The 24,603-nt window shown below is 39.0% G+C and overlaps 1 protein-coding gene across 45 annotated transcripts in view; it reads right to left on the bottom strand.

The window, feature by feature from the left end:
* Window positions 1-24,603, bottom strand: part of ZAR1L (zygote arrest 1 like) — a 104,877-nt gene that overhangs the window by 71,812 nt on the left and 8,462 nt on the right. Inside the window, exon 4 of one of the 45 annotated variants that reach the window (XM_086329505.1) lies at window positions 16,246-18,114. The exons of 42 other annotated variants lie outside the window; for them this stretch is intronic. In XM_086329505.1, coding sequence (XP_086185631.1) covers window positions 18,046-18,114 — 69 coding nt within the window. In that variant the 3' untranslated portion in view covers window positions 16,246-18,045. Of the gene's footprint in view, window positions 1-16,245; window positions 18,182-22,285; window positions 22,602-24,603 lie in introns of those variants that run through there. 2 more of the 45 variants (XM_086329506.1, XM_086329504.1) reach the window with 2 other exon arrangements.

The following is a 24,603-nucleotide window of genomic DNA, read 5'->3' as shown; positions in this document are numbered from 1 at the left end:
GATCAAATTGCCAACATCTGTTGGATCATACAAAAAGCAAGAGAATTCCAGAAAAACATCTATTTCTGCTTCATTGAGAAAGCTAAAGCCTTTGACTGTGTATATCTCAACAAACTGGAAAAAATCTTAAAGAGATGGGAATACCAGGTCACCTTACATGCCTCTTGAAAAACCTGTATGCAAGTCAAGAAGCAACAGTTAGAAACAGATATGGTACAATGGACTGGTTCCAAATTGGGAAAGGAGTACATCAAGGCTGTATACTATCATCCTGCTCATTTAACTCATATGCAGAGCACATCTTGGGAAACACTAGGCTGGATTAAATACATGCTGCAATCAAGACTGCCGGGAGAAATACCAATAACCTCATAAATGCAGATGACACCACCCTTATGGCAGAAAGCAAAGAGGAACTAAAGAGCCTCTTGATGAAAGTGAAAGAAGAGAGTGAAAAACCTGTCTTAAAACTCAACATTCAAAAAATGAATACCATGGCATCCAGTCCCATCACTTGATAGTGAATAGATAGGGAAACAATGGAAACAGTGACAGATTTTATTTTCTTGGACTCCAAAATCACTGCAGATGGTGACTGCAGCCATGAAATTAAAAGACACTTGCTCCTTCGAAGAAATGCTATGACCAACCTAGATAGCGTATTAAAAAGGAGAGGCATCGCTTTGCTGACAAAAGTTTATCTAATCAAAGTTACAGTTTTTCCAGTAGTCATCTACAGATGTGAGAGTTGGACCATCCTCTTGAACTGTGGTATTGGAAAAGACTCCTGAGAGTCCCCTGGACTGCAAGGGGATCAAACCAGTCAATCCTAAAGAAAATCAATCCTGAATATTCATTAGAAGGACTGACGCTGCAACTTTAATACTTTGGCCACCTGATGCGAAAAGCCAACTCAGTGGAAAAGATACTGATGCTGGGAAAGACTGAAGGCAGGAGGAGAAGGGAATAAAGAATATAAGATGGTTGGATGGCATCGCTGACTCAATGGACATGAGTTTCTGCAAGCTCCAGGAGAGTGAAGGACAGGGAAGCCTGGCATGCTGCAGTGCATGAGGTCACAAAGAGTTGGACATGACTGAGTGACTAAACAACAACAAATATATTTATCTTCATAAATATGCATGTGTGGATATATGTATGTGCATGTACATATATATGTGCATATATATGTAAGCATTTGTGATTGTGTGTATATACAATAATATACACAATGATGAAACATAGGGCATGATATTACATTCAGTATGCCTTAGAATCAAGTGTATTTTATTAAATGCAATTCACTGGCAAGAAACATTTAACAAACCATAAGAATAAACTTGGAGAAGGCAATGGCACCCTACTCCAGTACTCTTGTCTGGAAAATCCCATGGATGGAGGAGCCTGGTAGGCTGCAGTCCATGGGGTCACTAAGAGTCGGACACAACTGAGCGACTTCACTTTCACTTTTCACTTTCATGCATTGGAGAAGGAAATGGCAACCCACTCCAGTGTTCTTGAATGGAGAATCCCAGGGACGGGTGAGCCTGGTGGGCTGCTGTCTCTGGGGTCGCACAGAGTCGGACACGACTGAAGTGACTTAGAAGCAAGAATAAACTATAAAACCCTTTTTTTAATAGAATTTTATGTGATACAGTTTTGTAATATAACTATGTCTTGATATTTAATAAAATGAAGCTGAGTTAATGAACATTTTTAAAAAATATTTAGGCAGAAATCCAAAATAAAACTTTTCTCCAAAGAGGACAATAAAAATGGCCAAGAGACTCATGGAAAGATGCTCAACATCTCTAATTATCAGAGAAATGCAAGTCAAAATCACAATAAGGTATCACCTCACTCCAATCAGAATGGCCATCTGCTGTCAACTGATACAACCACTACAGAGAACCGTATGGAAGTTTCTTAAAAAACTAAAAATAGAACTATAGTGTGTGTGTGTGTGTGTGTGTGTGTGTGTGTGTAAGTAAACCTTAATTCCAAAAGATACATACACCCCATGTTCACTGCAACTTTATTTATAATAGTCAACTACCTCAGAGTCCAGAGACAGAGGAATGGATAAAGATGTTGTAGATATATACAATGGACTCTTACTTAGTCATGAAAAGAAATGAAATTGTGCCATCTGCAGAGATGTGGATGGGCCTAGATCCTGTCATACAGGGTGAAATAAGTCCGAAAGAGAAAAACAAGTATCATATAAATGCATACGTGTAATCTAGAGAAATGGTATAGATGAACCTGTTTGCAAATCAGAAATACAGATAAATACTGTTTGATTCCACTTATATAAGATATCTAGAATAGTCAAATTCATAGAGTCAGAAAGCACACTGATAGACGGGGCCACGGGATGGAGGGAATGGGATCTATGGAGGGGGAATGTGGAGTTAGCGTCTAATGGGGACAGAGTTTCAGTTTAAGAAGGTGAAAAATTGGGGGGATGAGTGATGATGAGAGTTGCACAACAATGTAAATGTGCTTAGTACCACTGAAGTATATAGTTAAATATGGTTAAAATACTATGTTTTATATTATGTGACTTTAATCCTAACAAAAAATTTAAAACCTCACGGTAACCACAAATCAAAAATCGGCAAGAGATACACACACAAAAAAGAAAAAGCAATCCAAACAACACTAAAGATAGCCCTCAAATCACAAGGAACCATAGAGAGAAGGAAGAAAGAAAAGACCTACAAAAACAAATCAAACAATCCCATTTACCAATGCAACAAAAAGAATAAAGTGCCTAGGAATAAACTTACCTAAGGATACAAAAGACCTCTACTCAGAAAACTGTAAGATAGTGATGGAAGAAATCAAAGATGAAACAAACAAATGATGAGATATACCATGTTTTATCGGAGAAGGCAATGGCACCCCACTCCAGTACTCTTGCCTGGAAAATCCCATGGAGGAGGAACCTAGAAGGCTGCAGTCCATGGGGTAGCTAGAGTCGGACACGACTGAGTGACTTCACTTTCACTTTTCACTTTCATGCATTGGAGAAGGAAACGGCAACCCACTCCAGTGTTCTTGCCTGGAGAATTCCAGGGACGGGGGAGCCTGGTGGGCTGCCGTCTATGGGGTCACACAGAGTCAGACACGACTGAAGTGACTTAGCAGCAGCAGCAGCACAATGTTTTATGGACTGGAAAAATCACTATTGTGAAAATAATTATATTACCCAAAGCAATCTACAGATTAAATGAAATCCCTATCAAATTACCAACAGCATTTTTCACAGAATTAAAATAAAAAACTTCATAATTTGTACGGAAGCGCAATAGATCCTGAACAGCCAAAGCAACCTTGAGAAAGAAAAACAGAGGTGGAGGAATCAGGCTCCCTGACTTCATACTGTACTACAAATCTACAGTAATCAAGACAGTATGTTACTGGCATTAAAATCAAGACACAAAGAACAATGGAACAGGACTGAAATCCCAAGATAAGCCCAGGCACCCATGGCCACCTAATCTATGATAAAGGAGGCAAGGATATACAATGGAGAAAAGACAGGCTCTTCAATAAATGGTTCTGGGAAAACTGGACAGCTACATGCAAAAGAATGAAATTAGAACACTCCATAATACCAAACAGAAAAATAAAAACTCAAAATGGATTAAATATCTTTGTAAGGCTGCACACTATAAAACTCTTACAGGAAAACATAGGCAGAACAGTCTTTGACATAAATCACAGCAAGATCTTTTTGGACCCACCTCCCAGAGTAATGAAAATAAAAACAAAAATAAACAAACAGGACCAAGTATAATTTAAAAGCTTTTGCAGAGTAAAGTAAACCGTAAACAAGATGAAAAGACAACCCTTAGAATAGGAGAAGTTATTTGTAAATGAAGCAACTGACAAGGGATTAATCTCCAAAATATACAATCAGCTCTTGCAGTTCAATATAAAAAAACAAACAACTGACTCAAAACATAAGCAGAAGACCTAAACAGACATTTCTCCAAAGAAGACATACAGTCAACAGGCACATGATAATATATATTCAATATCACTAGTTATTCAGTTCAGTTCAGTCGGTCAGTTGTGTCCAACTCTTTGCTACCCCATGAGTCACAGCACACCAGGCCTCCCTGTCCATCACCAACACCTGGAGTTCACTCAAACTCATGTGCATCGAGTTGGTGATGCCATCCAGCCATCCCATCCTCTATCGTCCTCTTCTCCTCCTGCCCCCAATCCCTCCCAGCATCAGGGTCTTTTCCAATGAGTCAACTCTTCGCATGAGGTGGCCAAAGGATTGGAGTTTCAGCCTCAGCATGTCCTTCCAATGAACACCCAGGACTGATCTCCTTTAGGATGGACTGGTTGGACCTCCTTGCAGTCCAAGGGACTCTCAAGAGTCTCCTCCAACACCATAGTTCAAAAGCATCAATTCTTTGGTGCTCAACTTTCTTCACAGTCCAACTCTCATATCCATACATGACTACTGGAAAAACCATAGCCTTGACTAGACGGACCTTTGTTGGCAAAGTAATATCTCTGCTTTTTAATATGCTACCTAGGTTGGTCATAACTTTTCTCCCAAGGAGTAAGCGTCTTTTAATTTTATGGCTGCAATCACCATCTGCAGTGATTTTGGAGCCCCAAAAAATAAAGTCTGATACTGTTTCCACTGTTTTCCCATCTATTTCCCATGAAGTGATGGGACCAGATGACATGAACTTAGTTTTCTGAATGTTGAGCTTTAAGTCAACTTTTTCACTCTCCTCTTTCACTTTCATCAAGAAACGTTTTAGTTCCCCTTCACTTTCTGCCATAAGGGTGGTATCATCTGCATATCTGAGGCTATTGATATTTCTCCCAGCACTCTTGATTCCAGCTTGTGCTTCTTCCAGCCCAGCCTTTCTCATGATGTACTCTGCATATAAGTTAAATAAGCAGGGTAACAATATAGTCTTGACGTACTCCTTTTCCTATTTGGAATCAGTCTGTTGTTCCATGTCCAGCTCTAACTGTTGCTTCCTGACTTGCATATATGTTTCTCAACAGGCAGGTCAGGTGGTCTGGTATTCCCATCTCTTTCAGAATTTTCCACAGTTTATTGTGATCCACACAGTCAAAGGCTTTGGCATAGTCAATAAAGCAGAAATAGATGTTTTTCTGGAACTCTCTTGCTTTTTCCATGATCCAGTGGATGTTGGCAATTTGATCTCTGGTTCCTCTGCCTTTTCTAAAACTAGCTTGAACATCAGGAAGTTCACGGTTCACATATTGCTGAAGCCTGGCTTGGAGAATTTTAAGCATTACTTTACTGGTGTGTGAGATGAGTGCAATTATGTGGTAGTTTGAGCATTCTTTGGCATTGCCTTTCTTTGGGACTGGAATGAAAACTGACCTTTCCCAGTCCTGTGGCCACTGCTGAGTTTTCCAAATTTGCTGGCATATTGAGTGCAACACTTTCACAGCATCATCTTTCAGAATTTGAAATAGCTCAACTGGAATTCCATCACCTCCACTAGCTTTGTTCATAGTGATGCTTCCTAAGGCCCACTTGACTTCACATTCCAGGACATCTGGCTTGAGGTGAGTGATCACACCATCATGATTATCTGGGTCGTGAAGCTCTTTTTTAGAGAAATGCAAATCAAAATTATAATGAGGTATCACTACACACCAGTCAGAAATGCCATCATCAATATGTCTTAAAATAATAAATGCTGGAGAAGATATGAAGAAAAGAGAATCCTCTTCCAGTGTTGGTGGGAATGTAAACTGATACAGCCACTATGGGGAACAATATGAAGATTCCTTCAAAAACTAAAAATAGAACTATCACATGACCCAGCAATCCTACTCTAGATATATACTCAGAGAAAACCATAATTCCCAAATATATATGCAGCCCAGACTTCACTGCTACACTATTTACTATAGACAAGATACAGAAGCAAACTTAATGCCCACTGACAGAGGAATGAACAAAGATGCGGTACATATATACAATGGAGTATTATTCAGCCATTAAAAAAAATGCCATTTGCAAAATCATGGATGGACTTAGACATTACCAAATGACCATATTGTCAGACAGAAAAAGAAAATTATACGATATCACTTATATGTGGAATCTAACTTTTTTTAAAATGATGCAAATGAATGTATTTATAAAACAGAAAATGACTTACAGATATCAAGAACAGATTTGTGACTGCCAAGATGATGAGGGAAACAAATATAGGGATGGGGAGGGATGGATCAGGAATTTGGGAGGGACACACATGGTCTACTACTTATGGGACGGATGGCCAGCAGGGACCCTACGTACAGCATGGGGAGCTCTAATCAGTACTCTATGTGGCTTATTTGAATGGGAGTCTGTGAGGAAATGAATATATGTGTATGTGTAACTGGGTCACTGTGCTGTACACTTCAGGCTATCACAACATTGTAAATCAACTATACTTCAATAAAATTATTTTTTAAAAACTATGAAGTATCACCTCACCCTGGTCAGAATGACCATCATCAAAAAGTCTACAAACAGGACTTCTCCGGTAGTCCAGCACTTAGGAATTCACCTGCCAGACTTCTCTGGTGGTCCAGCGGATAACAGTCCACCTGCCATGGACACAAATTTGATCCCTGGTCTGGGAATGCCTCGGATCAACTAAGCCCATGTGCCACAATTACTGAGCTCTCACGCTGCAACTACTGAAGCCCTCACACCTAGAGCTCATGCTCCACCAACGAGAAGCCACCTCAATGCCTGCACACCGAAATGGGGAGTAGCCCCTGCTCATCAACCACAACTAGAGAGAACCCACAACAAAAACCCAGCAGAGCCAAAAAAAAGAATCCACCTGTCAGTGCAGCAAAAATGGGTTTGATCCCTGGTCCAGGAAGATTCCACATGCCCTGGGGCAGCTGAGCCCATGGACCATAGCTAACTGAGCCAGTGCTCTAGAGCTCATGAACCTCAAGCCCGTGCTCCACGAGAGGCCCCCACAATAAGAAGCCCAAGGACTGCAACAAGAGTAGCCTCTGCTCACTGAAACTAGAGAAAGCTTGCACTCAGCAATGAAGACCCAGTACAGCCAAAAGTTAAATAAATATAAATGTTTTTAAAAGTCTACAAATAAGTGCAGGAGAGGGTGTGGAGAAAGGGAACCCTCCTACACTGTTGGTGGGAATGTAAATTGGTGCAGCTACTATGGAGAACAGTATGGAGGCTCCTTCAAAAACTAAAAACAGAGCTACCATATGCTTCAGCAATCACACTCCTGGGCATGTATCTGGAGGAATCCATGGTTTCAAAAAATACATGCATCCTATTGTTCTGCCACATTGTTAACAACAGCCAGGAGACAGAAGCAACCTAATCACCCATGGACAGAAGAATGGATAAAGAAGATGGGATATATATGCAATGGAATACTACTCAGCAATTAAAAAGAATGAAATACCATTAGCGCAACAGGGATGGACCTGGAGATTATAGTATTACGTCAGTCAGACAGAGAAAGACAAATACCATAAGTGAAATACAATTTCACTTGTAAGAGGAATCTAAAAGAAAAAGATACAAATAAGCTTACTACAAAACAGAAACAACTCAGAAAATGAACTGATGATTACCAAAGGGGAAAAGTGGAGAGAAGAGACAAATTGAGAGTTTGGGATTGACATATATATACTAAGATATTTAAAATAGATAACCAAAAAAGATCTACTATATAGCACAGAAAACTCTGCTCCATATTCTCTAAAAATGTATAAGGGAAAAGATTCTGAAAAAAAAAATAGCTACAGACCCATGTATAACTGAATCACTTTGCTAGACACCTGAAAGTAATACAACATTGTTAATCAACTGTTCAGTTCAGTTGCTCAGTCGTGTCCAATTCTTTGCAACCCCATGGACTACAGCATGCCAGGTCACCCTGTCCATCATCAACTCCAGGAGTTTACCCAAACTCATGTCCATTGAGTCGGTGATGCCATCCAACCATCTCATCCTCTGTCATCCCCTTCTCCTCCCACCTTCAATCTTTCCCAGCATCAAAGTCTTTCCAATTGAGTCAGCTCTTCGCATCAGGTGGCCAAAGCATTGGAGTTTCAGTTTCAGCAGCAGTCCTTCCAATGAATATTCAGGACTGACTGCCTTTAGGATGGACTGGTTGGATCTCCTTGCAGTCCAAGGGACTCTCAAGAGTCTTCTCTAACAATTCAAAAACATCAATTCTTCAGTGCTCAGCTTTCTTTATAGTCCAACTTTCACATCCAAACATGACTACCGGAAACATAGGTTTGACTAGATGGACTTTTGTGGACAAAACAATGTGCGTGCTTTTTAATATGCTGTCTAGGATGGTCACAGCTTCTCTTCCAAGGAGCATCTTTTAATTTCATGGCTGTAGTCAACATCTGCAGTGATTTTGGAGCCCAAGAAAATAAAGTCTCTCACTGTTTCCCCATCTATTTGCCATGAAGTGATGGGACTGGATGCCATGATCTTAGTTTTCTGAATTTTGAGTTTTAAGCCAACTTTTTCACACTCCTCTTTCAAGAGGATCTTTAGTTCTTCTCATTCTGCCATAAGGTGGTGTCATCTGCATATCTGAAGTTATTGGTACTTCTCTCAGCAATCTTGATTCCAGCCTGTGTTTCATCCAGCCTGGCATCTCACTTGATGTACACTGCATAGAAGTTAAATAAGCAGGGTGACAATATACAGCCTTGACATAATCCTTTCCCAATCTGGAACCATTCTGTTGTTCCATGTCTGGTTCTAACTGCTGCTTCTTGAAACCTGCATACAGATTTCTGAGGAGGCAGGTCAGGTGGTCTGGTATTGCCATCTCTCTCAGAATTTTCCATAGTTTGTTGTGATCCACACAATCAAAGGCTTTGGAGTAGTCAATAAAGCAGAAGTAGATGTTTTTCTTGAACTCTCTTGCTTTTTCGATGATCCAATGGATGTTGGCAATTTGATCTCTGGTTCTTCTGCCTTTTCTAAATTCAGCTTGAACGTCTGGAAGCTCTTGGTTCACATACTGTTGAAGCCTTGCTTGGAGAATTTTGAGCATTACTTTGCTAGCATGTTAGAAGAGTGCAACTGTGTGACAGTTGGAACATTCTTATGCATTGCCTTTGGGATTGGAATGAAAACTGACCTTTTCCAGTCCTGTGGTCACTGCTGAGTTTTCCAAATTTGCTGGCATACTGAGTGCAGCACTTTCACAGCATCATCTTTTAGGATTTGAAATAGCTCAACTGGAATTCCATCACCTCCACTAGCTTTGTCGGTAGCGATGGATCCTAAGGCCTATTTGACTTTGCATTCCAGGATGTCTGGCTCTAGGTGAGTGATCACATCATTATGGTTATCTTGGTCATGAAGATCTTTTTTGTATAGTTCTTTTGTGTGTTCTCAACACATCTTTTTCATATCTTCTGCTTCTGTTCGGTCCATACCATTTCTGTCCTTTATTGTATCAGTCTTTGCATAAAACGTTCCCTTGGTATCTCTAATTTTCTTGAAGAGATCTCTAATCTTTCCCATTCTCTTGTTTTCCTCTATTTCTTTGCACTGATCACTGAGGAAGGTTTTCTTATCTCTCCTGGCTATTCTTTGGAACTCTGCATTCAGATGGGTGTATGTTTCCTTTTCTCCTTTTTCTCTATTCTCAGCTTTTTGTCAGGCCTCCTCAGACAACCATTTTGCCTTTTTGCATTTCTTTTTCTTGGGGCTGGTCTGGATTGCTGGCTCCTGTGCAATGTCACAAATCTCCATCCATAGTTCTTCAGGCATCTATGAGATCTAATCCCTTGAATCTATTTGTCACTTCAACTATATAATCATAAGGGATTTGATTTAAGTCATACCTGAATGGTCTAGTGGTTTTCCCTACTTTCTTCAATTTAAGTCTGAATTTCAAAATAAGGAGTTCATGATATGAGCCACAGCCAGCTCCCAGTCTTTTTTTTACTGACTGTATAGAGCTTCTCCATCTTTGGCTGCAAAGAATATAATGAATCAGTGTTAATCCTAAACTCTTAATTTATCCCTCCCCTCCCCCAACCTTTCCCCTTTGGTAACCATAAGTTGTTTTTTTTTCCCCCCTTTAATTTTTTTTTTTTACTTTTTATCCTAGTTGCTATGCAGTCTTTTTTTTTAAGGATAATTGCTTTACAGAATTTTGTGTTTTTATTTGAATTTTTGTTAATAAAATTTATTTCTTAGAATAGTTTTATGTTTACAGTAAAAATGAGCCAGAAGTACAGAGAATTCCCATATAGCCCCTTCCCCCAACACCTTACAATCTGCCCAATACTGACATCCCCCATCAGAGTGCATTTGTTACCATCAGTAAACTTATGATGACATATTTTAGCACCCAAAGTCCATCATTTATGCTGAGGTTCACTCCTGGTGTTTTATGGGTTTTGACAAATGTATTTTAACATGCATTTGCCATCACAGTGATGTACAGAATAATTTTACTGCCCTAAATATCCTCTGCGCTCTGCTGATTCATCCTTCCCTCTCTCTTAAGCCCCTGGACACCACTGATTTTTCTTTTTTACTATCTCCATAGTTTTGCCTTTACAGAACATCATATACTTGGAATCATAAGGTATGTAAACTTTCCTTCATGTCTTCTCATGGTTTAATAGCTCAAAGCTTTTTAGTTCTGAATAGTATTTTATTGTCTCAAGTATCATAGTTCATTTATCTATTCATGTACCAAAAGATAATTTGGTGCCTTCCAAATTTTGTTAATTATGAGTAAAGTCACTATAAACATACGTGTATAGGTTTTCATGTGAACGCAAGCTTTCAGTTTATTTGGGTAAATATCAAGGAGTGCAACTGCTGTATCATATGGTAAGAGTATGTTTAGTTCTGTAAGAAGCTGTCAAACTGTCTTCCAATGTGGCTGCACAATTTTGCAATTTCTAAGAGCAGTGAATGAAAATCCTTTTGCTCCACATCCTTAGGGTATTTGGTGTTGTCAGTGTTCTGGATCTTGGCCATTCTCATAAGGGTGTGTTGTTTAGTTACCAAGTCATGTCTGACTTGTTTGTGACCCCATGGACTATAACCTGCCAGGATCCTCTGTCCATGGGATTTCCTAGGCAAGAATACTGGCATGAGTTGCCATTTCCTTCTCCAAGGGATCTTCCCAATCCAGAGATCAAACCCATGTCTCCTACATTGGCAGGAACATTCTTTACCACTGAGCCACCAGGGAAGCCTCTCATAGATGTATAGTGGAATCTTTTTAATTTACAGTTTTCTAATGATGTGTGATGTTCAACATCCTTTCATAGCTTACTTGCCATCCATATATCTTATTTGGTGAGGTCTATGCTCAGGTCTTTGCCTATTTTTTAATCAGATTGTTTTCATGTTGCTGAGTTTTAAGAGTTCTTTGGAGAAGGCAATGGCACCCCACTCCAGTACTCTCGCCCGGAAAATCCCATGAACCGGAGGAGCCTGGAAGGTTGCAGTCCGTGGGGTCACTGAGGGTTGGACACTACTGAGCGACTTCACTTTCACTTTGTATATTTTGGATAACAGTTATCAGATGTTATCATCTTTTGAAATATTTTTCCCAGTCTGTGGCTTGCCTTCCCATTCTCTTGATATTGTCACAGAAGTTTTTAATTTTAATGAAGTCCAGCTTATCAATTCTTTTATTAATTGGAGGCTAATTACTTTATATTATTGTGGTGGTTTTTGCCATACATTGACATGAATCAGCCATGGATGTACATGTGTACCTCCCCATCCCAAACCCCCTCTCCCACCTCCCTCCTCATCCCATCCCTCTGGGTCATCCCAGTGCACTGGCTTTGAGTGTCCTGTTTCATGCATCGAACTTGGACTGGTCATCTATTTCACATATGGTAATATACATGTTTCAATTCTATTCTCTCAAATCATCCCACCCTCGGCTTCTCTCAGAGCCCGAAAGTCTGTTCTTTACATCTGTGTCTCTTTTGCTGTCTTGCACATAGGTTCATCATTACCATCTTTCTAAATTCCATATATATATGCGTTAATATACTGTATTGCTGTTTTTCTTTCTGACTTACTTCACTATGTATAATAGGCTCCAGTTTCAACCACCTCATTAGAACTGATTCAAATGTGCTCTTTTTAATAGTTGAGTAATATTCCATTGTATGTACCACAGCATTCTTATCCATTCATCTGCTGATGGACATCTAGGTTGCTTCCATGTCCTAGCTATTGTAAACAGTGCTGCAATGAACATTGGGGTACACGTGTCTCTCTCAATTCTGGTTTCCTCGGTGTGTATGCCCAGAAGTGGGACTGCTGGGTTGTATGGCAGTTCTATTTCCAGTTTTTTAAGGAATCTCCACACTGTTCTCCATAGTGGCTGCACTAGTTTGCTTTTCCACCAATGGTGTAAGAGGGTTTCCTTTCTCCACACCCTCTCCAGCATTTATTATTTGTAAACTTTTTGATAGCGATTCTGACCTGTGTGAGATGGTACCTCGTTGTGGTTTTGATTTGCATTTCTCTGATAATGAGTGATACTGAGCATCTTTTCATGTGTTTGCTAGCCATCTATATGACTTCTTTGGAGAACTGTCTATTTAGGTCTTTGGCCCATTTTTTGATTGGGTCGTTTATTTTTCTGGTATTGAGCTGCTTGTATATTTTGGAAATTGTCAGTTATTTCATTTGCTATTATTTTCTCCCATTCTGAAGGCTGTCTTTTCACCTTGAGTATAGTTTCCTTTGTTGTGCAAAAGCTTTTAAGTTTAATTAGGTCCCATTTGTTTATTTTTGCTTTTATTTCCATTATTCTGGGAGGTGGGTCATAGAGGATCTTGCTGTGATTTATGTCAGTAAGTGCTATTCCTCTGCCATCTTGGGACGGCTTCCAGCATTTTGTGGTTTTCTGCAATACGTTAACAAGAATCAGCCATAGGTACACCCATGTCCCCTCTGTCCCGAACGTCCCTCATAACTCCCTCCACATTCTACCCTTCTGGATTGTCACAGAGCCCCTGTTTGAGTTTCCTGAGTCATTCAGCAAATCCCTATTGGCTATCTATTTTACATATGGTGTTGTACATTTCCATGTTACTCTCTCCATACATCTCACCCTCTCCCTTCTCCCATCCCCGTGTTCATAGGTCTGTTCTCTATGTCTGTTTCTCCATTGCTGCCCTGAAAATTAATTCATCATTACCATCTTTTTAGATTCCATATGCGTACATTAGCATGTGATATTTATATTTCTCTCTTTCTGACTTACTTCACTCTGTATAATAGGCTCTAGGTTCTCCACCTCATTAAAACTGACTCAAATGCATTCCCTTTGACTGCTAAGTAGTATTCCATTGTATATACATACCACAGCTTCTTTATCCATTCATTTGTCAATGGACATCTAGGTTGCTTCCATGTTCTAACTATTGTAAATAGTGCTGCAGTCGAAATTGGGGTACATGTGTCTGTTTCAATTTTTATTTTCTCAGGGTATATGCCTAGGAGTGGGATTGCTGGGTCATATGGTGGTTTTATTCCTAACTTTTTAAGGAACCTCCATACCATCTTCCATAGTGGCTGTATAAGTTTACATTCCTACCAGCAATGCAAGAGGGTTCTGTTTTCTCCACACCCTCTCCAGCATTTATTGTTTGTACTTTTTAATAATGGCCATTCTCACTGGTGTGAGATGGTATCTCATTATAGATTTGATTTGCATTTCTCTAATAATGAGTGATGTTGAGCATCTCTTCATGTGCTTGTTAGCCATCTGTATGTCTGGAGAAATGCCTTTTTAGGTCACTTCCCCATTTTTTGATTGGGCTTTTTTCTGGTATTGAGTTGTATGAGCTGCTTGTATATTTTGGAAAGTGTCAGTTTCATTTGCTATTATTTTCTCCCATTCTGAGGGCTGTCTTTTCACCTTGTTTGTAGTTTCCTTTGCTGTGCAAAAGCTTTTAAGTTCAAGTGTTCTGCCTATGCTTTCCTCTAAGAGTTTTATAGTTTCTGGTCTTACATTTAGGTCTTTAATCCATTTTGAGTTTATGTCTGTGTACGGTGTTAGAAAGTGTTCTAATTCCATTCTTTTCCATGTAGCTGTCCAGTTTTCCCAACACCTCTTATCGAAGAGTCTATCTTTGCCCCATTGTATATTCTTGCCTCCTTTGTCAAAAACAGTACCCATAAGTGTGTGGTTTTCTCTCTTGGTTTTCTATTTTGTTCCACTGGTCTTTATTCTGTTTCTGTGCTAGTAGCATACTGTCTTGATGACTGTAGCTTTGTAGTATAATCTGAAATCAGGAAGGTTGATTCCTCCAGCTCCATTCTTCTTTCTCAAGACTGCTTTGACTATTTGGAGTCTTTTGTGTTTCCATATGAATTGTGAAATTTTTTGTTCTAGTTCTGCAAAAGATTGGTAGTTTGATAGGCATTGCATGAATCTGTAGATTGCCTTTGGTAGAATAGTCATTTTCCCAATATTGATTCTTTCTACACAGGAACATGAAATAGCTCTCCACCTGTTTACACTGTCTTTGATTTCTTTCATCAGTGTCTTATAATTTTCCATATACAGTATTTTGTCTCATTAGGTAGGTTTATTCCTAGATATTTTATTCTTTTTTGATGCAGTGGTGACTGGGACTGATTCCTTAATTTCTCTGATTTTTCATTGTTAGTATATAGGAATGACAGAGGATGAGATGGTTGTATGGCATCACCGACTTGAGTTTGAGCAAGCTCCAAGTGCTGGTGATGGACAAGGAAGTCTGGCATGCTGCAGTCTGTGGGGATGCAAAGAGTCAGACACAACTCAGCAACTGATCTGACTATAGGAAATGCAAGTGATTTCTGTGTATTGACTTTGTATCCCATGACTTTGCTGAATTCACTGACTAGCTCTAGTAATTTTCTGATAGCTTCTTTTGAAAGGTTTTCTAGGTATAGTATCATGTCATCTGCAAACAGTGAGTTTAACTTCTTTTCCGATCTGGATTCCTTTTATTTCTTTTTCTTCTCTAATTGCTGTAGCTAGGACTTCCAGAAATATGCTGAATAACAGTGGTGAGAGTGGACACCCTTGTCTTTTCCTGATTTTAGAGGGAATGTTTTTAGTTTTTCACCATTGTGAATAATGTTTGCCATGGGCTTATCATATATGGCCTTTACTATGTTGAAGTAGGTTCCTTCTATGCCCATTTTTTGAAGCATTTTCATCATAAATGTGTGCTGAATTTGTCAAAAGGCTTTTTCTGCATCTACTGAGATGATCATATGGCTTTTATGTTTCAATTTGTTGATATGGTGTATCACATTGATTGATTTGCATATATTAAAGAATCCTTGCATCCCTGGAATAAACCCAACTTGATCATTGTGTATGAGCTTTTTAACGTGTTGTTGAATTGTTTGCTAGAATTTTGTTGAGGATTTTTTCATCTATGTTCATCAGTGATATTGGTATATAATTTTCTTTTTATGTGTTGTCTTTGCCAGGTTTTGGTATCAGGGTGATTGTGGCCTCATAGAATGAGTTTGGAAGTGTTCCTTTCTCTGCAACTTTATGGAATAGTTTCAGAAAAATAGGCATTAGCTCCTCTCTAAATGTTTGATATAATTCCTGTGAAGCCATCTGACCCTGGGCTTTTGTTTTTGGGGAGATTTTTGATCACAGTTTCAATTTTAGTGTTTGTAATTGAGTTGTTCATAATTTCTATTTCTTACTGGTTCAGTCTTGGGAGGTTGAACTTTTCTAAGAATCTGTCTGTTTCCTCTAGGTTGTCCATTTTATTAGCATATAGTTGCTCATAATATTCTCTTACGATCCTTTGTATTTCTGTGTTGTCTGTTGCAATTTATTTTTCATTTCTAATTTTGTTGATTTGTTCTTTCTCCTTTTCTTGATGAGTCTGGCTAGTGGTTTGTCAATTTTGTTTATCTTCTCAAAAAACAAAGTTTTAGTTTTATTAATCTTTGCTATTGTTTCTTTCATTTCCTTTTCATTATTTCTGCTCTGATCTTTATGATTTCTTTCCTTCTGCTGACTTTGGGGGTTTTTTTGTTCTTCTTTTTCCAGCTGCTTTAGATATAGAGTTAGGTTGTCTGTTCAGTGCTTTTCTTGCTTCTTGAGGTATGATTGTATTGCTATAAACTTCCCTCTTAGAACCGCTTTTGCTGAATCCCATAGGTTTTGGGTTGCTGTGTTTTCATTTTCATTTGTTTCTAGGAATCTTTTGATTTCCTTTCTTATTCTTTAATAACTTCTTTGTTATTTAGTAACGTACTATTTAATCTCCATGAGTTTGCGTGTTGTTTTTTTTTTTTGCAGTTTTTTTCCTGTAGTTGGTATCTAGTCTCATAGTGTTGTGGTCAGAGAAGATACTTGATATGATTTCAGTTTTCTTAAATTTACTGAGGCTTGGTTTGTGGCCCAAGATGTGGTCTATCCTGAAAAGTGTTTCATGTGCACTTTAGAAAAAAATGTATTTTCTGCATTTGGATGGAAAGTCCTGAAGATATCAATTAGATCCATTTGATCTAATGTTTCATTTTAGGTTTGTGTTTCCTTATTGATTCTCTGTTTTGATGATCTGTCACTGGTATAAATGGGGTGTTAAAGACCCTTACTATTATTGTGTTTCTGTCAATTTCCCCTCTTATGCCTGTCAGTGTTTGCCTTATGTATTGAGGTGCTCCAACGTTGGGTGCATAAATATTTACAACTGTTACGTCTTCTTCTTGGATTGACCCCTTGATCATTATGTAGTGTCCCTCCTGGTCTCTTATAATATTCTTTAAACTCTATTTTGTCTGAAATAAGGATTGCCACTCTGGCTTTCTTTTAGTTTCCATTTGCAAGGAATATCTTTTTCCATCCTTTTCCTTCTAGTCTGTATGTGTCTCTAGGTCTGAAGTGGGTCTCTTGTAGGCAGCATATATATGGGTCTTGCTTTTGAATTCGTTCAGTCATCCTTTATCTTTTGGTTGGTGCATTTAATTTGTTTACATTTAAGGTAATTATTGATACACGTTTCTATTGGTATTTTCTTGATTGTTTTGGGTTTATATTTGTAGGTCTTTCCTTTCTCTTGTGTTTACTGGCTATATAAGTCCCTTTAGTATTTGTTGCAAGGCTGGTTTGGTGGTGCTAAATTCTCTTAACTTCTGCTTGTCTGTAAAACTTTGACTTCTCTATCAATTCTGATTGAGATCTTTGCCAGGTATGGTAATCTTGGTTGTAGAGTTTTCTCTTTCAGTATTTTAAATATATCCTGCCATTCCCTTCTGGCCTGTAAAGTTTTTGCTCAAAGATTCACTGTTAACTGTATGGGCTTTCCCTTGTATGTTTCCTGTTGCTTTTCCCTTGCTTCTTTTAATATTCTTTTTTTGTGCTTAATCTCTGTTAGCTTGATGAATATGTGTCTTGATGTATTTCTCCTTGTGTTTATCCTGTAAGGGACTCTGTATTTCTTGGACTTGATTAACTGTTTCCTTTCCCATGTAGGGGAAGTTTTCAACTTATTTTCTTCAAAAATTTTCTCAGTGACTTTGTTTTTCCTTCCTCTGGGATCCCTATAACTTGAATGTTGATGCATTTAATATTGTTCTAAAGGTCTCTGAGGCTATCCTCAATTCTTTTCATTCTTTTTCCTTTGTTCTGCTCTTCAGCAGTTATTTGCACCATTCCATCCTCTAGCTCACTTATCCATTCCTCTGCCTCAGTTATTCTGCTATTGATTCCTTCTAGAGTATTTCTTAATTTCAGTAATTGTGCTATTCATCTGTGTTTGCTTATTCTTTATTTCTTGTATGTCCTTGGTGATTCTATTAACTGTGTTAAATGTTTCTTGCATTTTCTCTATTGTATTTTCAAGTCTTTGAAGCATCTTTACTATCATTATTCTGAATTCTCTTTCAAGTAGATTGCTTATTTCATCTTCGTTTATTTGGTCTTGTGTGTTTCTACCTTATTCTTTCATTTGTGCTGTATTTCTCTGTCTTTTCATCATTTTTTTCTAACATGCTCCACTTGAGGTCTTTTCCCACACTTTAGGGTTGTTTCTTTCTTCCATTTGGTTTTTGCCCTTGGAGGGAAAGATTGATTGAGTGGTTTGTGCTGATTTCTTGTTAGAGGTGACTTTTGCCTGTGTTCTAGTGGGAGGAGATCAAGCAGATGAAGGAGGTAATTACAGAAATAATGGGACATATACACACACATCCATACATACAGTTATAACAAAAGTATTCTAAAGAAAAGATTACAGGAGACTGACTTGGTGAAGAAGGGAAACCAAAAGTGCTATCAACCAATTAAAAGCAGAGCTAGCTAATGCTCAATCTGGAAAACTGAGCATGAGCAGAGATCTGGAAAACTGAGCATGAGCAGAGTGCCAACTGGGGAATACAGCAAAGAGAGCTTGACAATTTAACTTAACAATCACTTCATGGCAGATAGATGGGGAAACAATGGAAACAGTGACAGACTTTATTTTCTTGGGCTCCATAATCACTGCAGAGAAAGCAATGGCACCCCACTCCAGTACTCTTGCCTGGAAAATCCTATGGATGGAGGAGCCTGGCAGGCTGCAGTCCATGAGGTAGCTAAGAGTCGGACACGACTGAGTGACTTCACTTTCACTTTTCACTTTCATGCATTGGAGAAGGAAATGGCAACCCAGTCCAGTGTTCTTGCCTGAAGAATCCCAGGGACAGGGTCACACAGAATTGGACAGGACTGAAGCAACTTAGCAGCAGCCATAATCACTGCAGATAGTGACTGCGGCCATGAAATTAAAAGATGCTTGCTCCTGGAATAAAAGCTATGACAAACTAGACAGCATATTAAAAAGCAGAGACATCACTTTGCCGACAAAGATCTGTACAGTCAAAGCTATGATTTTTCCAGTAGTCATGTATGGATGTGAAAGTTGGTCTATAAAGAAAGCTGAGCACTAAAGAATTGATGCTTTTGAACTGTGGTGTTGGAGAAGACTCCTGAAAGTCCGCTAGACTGCAAGGAGATCCAACCAGTCCATCCTAAAGGAAATCAGTCCTGAATATTCATTGGAAGGACTGATGCTGAAGCTGAAGCGCTAACGCTTTGGCCACCTGATGAGAAAAACTGACTCACTGGAAAAGACCCTGATGCTGGGAAAGACTGAAGGCAGGAGGAGAAGGGGACAAGAGAGGACGAGATGGTTGGATGGCATCACCAACTCAATGGACATGAATTTGAGCAACCTAAGGCAGTTTGCTGATGGACAGGGAAGGCTAGCATGCTGCAGTCCATGGGGGTTGCAAAGAGTCAGACATGACTGAACGACTAAAGTAGGACTGATAGGATCAACATATACACACTGCTGCTGCTGCTGCTAAGTCGCTTCAGTCGTGTCCGACTCTGTGCGACCCCACAGATGGTAGCCCACCAGGCTCCCCCATCCCTGGGATTCTCCAGGCAAGAACACTGGAGTAGGTTGCCATTTCTTTCTCCAACGCATGAAAGTGAAAAGTGAAAGTGAAGTCGCTCAGTCGTGTCCAACTCCTAGCAACCCCATGGACTGCAGCCTACCAGGCTCCTCCATCCATGGGATTTTCCAGGCAAGAGTATTGGAGTCGGTTTCCATTGCCTTCTCCACATATATACACTACTATACATAAAATAGATAATCAACAAGAATCTACTGTATAGCACAGGGAACTCTACTCAATATTCCATAAGATCCTAAAAGGGAAAAGAATCTAAAACAGAATAGAAACATGTACAAGTATAACTGAATCACTGTGCTGTATCTCTGAAATGAATACAATACTGTAAATCGACTATATTCCAATACAAAATGAAATCACAAAAAAATAAACAATAAAAATAAATTAAAAAACAAGGCAATGTGGATCCAAGCTGAAAATCAGTGTCTTTGGGAAAAACCCATCATAGGTCCTGGCAGAGCCATAATAATGACCATAAAAGTTCTAAATTAAAATCTTGAATATATAGTAGGGCTTCCCTACTGGCTTGGTGGGAAAGAATCCACCTACCAATGAAGGAGACATGGTTCGATCCCTGATCCAGGAAGATCCCACAGGCCTCGGAGTAAGCAACTAAACCTGTGTGCCACAACTATTGAGGCTGTGCTCTAGGGCCTGGGAGCCACAACTACTGAGCCCAAGTGCAGCAACCACTGAAGGCCCATGCACCCTAGAGCCTGTGCTCCGCAACAAGAGAAGCCACCGCAACAAGAAGTTCATGTACCACCACTAGAGAGTAGCCCCCACTCACCACAATAGAGAAAAGCCCTCATAGCAATGAAGACCTAGCATAGCCAATAAATATAATGATTTTTAAAAATCTAACACAGAAGAGGGAAAAGATAAGTTAAGCTAAAAACAAGTCAACTTACGATAGGGATCACAGCATAAAGAATTTTTAATAATGGTTGAAATCAAATTAATTGATTTTATTAAACAAAACAAAAAAACAAGATCACCAGGTAACTCGTGGTACGTTAAAGTTTTAGAATTATTGTTCCAAGTATTGGTGTGCCCCAGGCGTCTGTGTGTACTCTCCATCTAGGGCTACAGCTTTAAGAACTATATATTTTTTAATCTCCAAATCTCTCTCTGGCTCCAACCTCCTCTCCTAAATTCCAGATTCATATAAGCAATAGCCTACATGACAACTCCATTTGGAAGGAGTCTCAAATATTTCAAAGTTACTATTAAAACAAAAGCCTTTTCCCTTTTCACTACACAGTCCCACCAAAAAAGGACTGCTAAGTTTACTGTGTACCTGTTACACGTAATAACCTAAGTGCTTAACACGTATCAGCTGCTTTAATCCTCCCATCACCATCCACAAGAGATAGTTACTAGTATTGTGCCCATTTTACAGAGGAGTAATTAAGAGAGAGAAAGTAACTTACCCACAACTGTACATCTCCTAAGTATCACCAGTGATTTGAAGCTAGGTAATTTGACTCCAGAATATGTTCCTGTCATACCTCTCAGTTCCATTCAACCAAAAACTCAAATATAAAGTCATCATTTCACCATCTCCCACTTCTAATCCTGTACATTCCACTTTCAAACATTATCTATAATTGATGTATTTCTTTCCATCTCCATGGTCACCCACTCTTTTCCAAGCCATCATTTTGCTTGTATGTTTGTTAACCTCCTAACTGGTCTTCCTCCTTCCACTCTACCTGATCTTCTCTCATAGCAGTACAATTTTTACAGTAAGAATCTGATGTTAGTGCCTTCTTTAAATACTTTTATGGGCTGCCATATGCTTGACCTGAGCCTGCCTTCTCCAGCATTTGTCTGATATTAGCCTCAGGGACTCTCGTTCCTGAGACAAGCCAAGTACATGCTCCACCCCCAGGGCTTTTGCTCTTCTTGTTTTTGTGGAACCCAAATCATCTTTTCTCCCAGCTCTCCCTCATCCTACAGATCTCAGTTCTCATGTCACTTCTTTTCAACCACCCTTTCTAAAGGAGTCACTACTACAGCTCCATTTCCTTCGCTGCACTTAACACATCTAAATCTGAAAATATAAACATATCACTAGTAGCTAAAGCTGTAGAGAATGTACTGGTCTACCCAGATTTAAATTCTGACTTTATGACCTTCCTGTGGCTCCTTCTCCTCATCTATTAAAAATAAGTGCAATACAACTGCTGTGATGAGTTACAACAATGCCTAGCATATACTAAGTGCTATTTAAGCATTTGATATAATGATTACATATATTTGAAGGCAAGAACCCCCTTGATTGTCTCTATATTCCTGACACTTAGAACACCCAGTTTACAAAAGTTTGTCAAATGACTCTTATTCCCTTTCATTGTTCCATTTGTATTAGCGATAGAGTCTACCATTTCCCAATGCTTTATTGATGTTTTTACCCGAGGATCATCAATTAATGGGGCTTCCCTGATAGCTCAGTTGGTAAAGAATCTGCATGCAATGCAGCAGACCCCAGTTCGATTCCTGGGTTAGAATATCCTCTGGAGAAGGGATAGGCTACTCACTTCAGTATTCTTGGGCTTCCCTTGTGGCTCAGCTGGTAAAGAATCTACCTGCAATGTGGGAGACCTGGGTTCTATCCCTGGCTTGGGAAGACCCCCTGGAGAAGGGAAAGGCTACCCACTCCAATATTCTGGCCTGGAGAATTCCATGTACTGTATAATTCGTGGGGTCGCAAAGAGTCAGACATGACTGAGTGACTTTCACCAATTAATGTCCCTTCACAGTCTATTTTACATGCATTTATTTAATTCTATTCACATCGACAACTGTCACACAAACTACAAAAAGTACAAAAGCATAATCCATCTTCCAATACCAGGTCAGGGTCAAGTTGAAAGAAAGGAACTATACAGTAAATCACAAGAAGAGTTCAGGTCTCCTGAACAAAGCACACTGCCTGTCACATGATGTATTTAAAGCTGTAAATACTGCCACAGGAGAATCTCTTGTCTTTGCAGCGGCCACACAGTTCCTGCCGATGGGGCCTCCTTAGATTGATGTGTCTTTTCTTTTGAGGGCAGGAACAACGAGACTTTGAACAGGTCTTTAGAAAAGAAGCAACAGTTTGGGCACTAAATGATCAAGTTTAGTTCTTCAAATGAAAATATTCCTCCCTACCACTCATCCCTGCTATCTTTATCCTTTGAATCCCATGAGAAGTCCAAGACTAAGTTTTACAAAACCACTCACTGCCCATAAAGTGTCATGCACTTTTTTCCCAGATGAATGGCCAAAGATGACCTTTAAGAAAAGATTGCTGAGCCAATCCAGAAGATATAAGAGAAGTTATACAAGTTAAAATTGTGTAGAGTCTTTTCATTATGTAGGTTTTCACATTTGTAGCCATGTGGGAGTGAGGAGTAGTGAGTATTAAGTGATTTGATTACCTGAACTGCAGTGTTTCTCAACTGGTAGTATTTTACCTACTAGCAGACATTTCAGAATATCTGGAGTATTTTTGGTTAAGACTGGAGGGAGGGATGTTCTAGGCAGCAGCTCAACCTTTTTGGTACAAGGGACCAGTTTCTTAGACAATTTTTTCATGGACTGGGGGTGGGTGGTGGGTTGGGGATGATTCAAGTACATTTATTGTACACTTTATTTCTATTATTATTATTATTATTATTATATTGGCTCCACCTCATATCATCAGGCATGAGGTCCTGAAGGTTGGGGACCCCTGTTCTAGAGGAAGCTAAATGTTTTCTTTTCAGACATGGCTAATCTTTGCTGGAATTTGAAGTGTTTTTAACCATTATCCCATTCTATCTTCTGATATAAAAAAAAAAAAAAAAATCACACCCCAAGGAGACTGGTATACTGCCCTGGTCCACCTTCCCAATCCTGTTAATCTGTGAAAATTTATGATCACTGCTATATTTTCTGCATATGTCCATAGCCAAAAAGAATAAGTCAAGCTTTACCTTTTATATTGTGAAAACAGGCATTTTTATTTTCCAAATGAGTCTCATATGGTTTATCAAATGTTGGATATCTTCCACCCTCCGGCTGACGAGTATGCATCCTTAAGAAAATTCTAACAGTAACATACTCACATAGTGTCTACTCTATGTACTGCTCTAAGCACTTTATATATAAGTCCATTTAGTACTCACATCACCTTTATAAAGAATAAAAAGCTCAATGAAAAAAAAATTGTAATTTAAAAAAAATCACGATTTACTCTAAAGGTAGGTTTCTAGTTTCGGTAATGGTAGGTTAGGTAGTTCTGACTAAGTCTTCTTAGGACAACTAGACAAGCTGAGCAAAGATACTAATTAAAAACAAGAACTACTTGAAGGCACTGGAGAATTACCAAAGTATCCCAGAGAAGGAAACCGAGAAACAGAGATGAGCCTGATATTTGGGACTAGTTTCTCTTCAAAGGCAATTCTGTAACAGGTAAATTTTTAAGACAACAGGAAGCTGAAAATGAGCTTCACAAGCTGATGAGGCTGAGGAATCTTAAATATGTCAAAATGGGAGAGCACCAGTTAACAATTCAGGTTTTGTGCTGGGACCCTGAAAGGCTACACCCTAGAGTAAGAATGAAACAAAAATTCATCAGCCTTCACAGATGCTGAAGCCTAACTTCAAAACAGCTCAATTATAACTGGCAAATAGTATTCAGAAATTGCTAGTATCTTCATCTGCCTAACATAAGCAAACAAGTCTTCTGTGAAAAGATACTATTCTGGCCTCAAATTATCACTATAATTTTTCACATACAATATATAGCACTCAAAAGTAACCAAGTATCTAAGGAGACAGAACAACAATTCCTTGAAAACCAAGGAATGTGAAGAGGTTTACATTCCTTCTGTGGATTCCTTACAATCTTCTGTGATTAAGCTAATGGGGGTTTTCTGGTACAGATTTTAAGAAAATGATGCTTAATATGCTCAAAGAAATTAGGCTGGTATTTCCAGCTGAGAAATGGACACTTATAAAGACATAAAAATTCTAGTACTGGAAAATGAAGTAAGGGGAATCTATAACTAAATAGGTAGTTGCACTGGAAAAGCAGAAGGGAAAACGAGAGAAAC

This window comes from Bos grunniens, chromosome 12, assembly GCF_055505025.1.
Source record: "Bos grunniens cultivar Pamir isolate PY7600 chromosome 12, Bosgru_T2T1.0, whole genome shotgun sequence".
Lineage (NCBI taxonomy): Eukaryota > Metazoa > Chordata > Mammalia > Artiodactyla > Bovidae > Bos > Bos grunniens.
The sequence above is the reverse complement of the archived record's forward strand: the minus strand, read 5'-3'. Positions and strand labels throughout refer to the sequence as shown.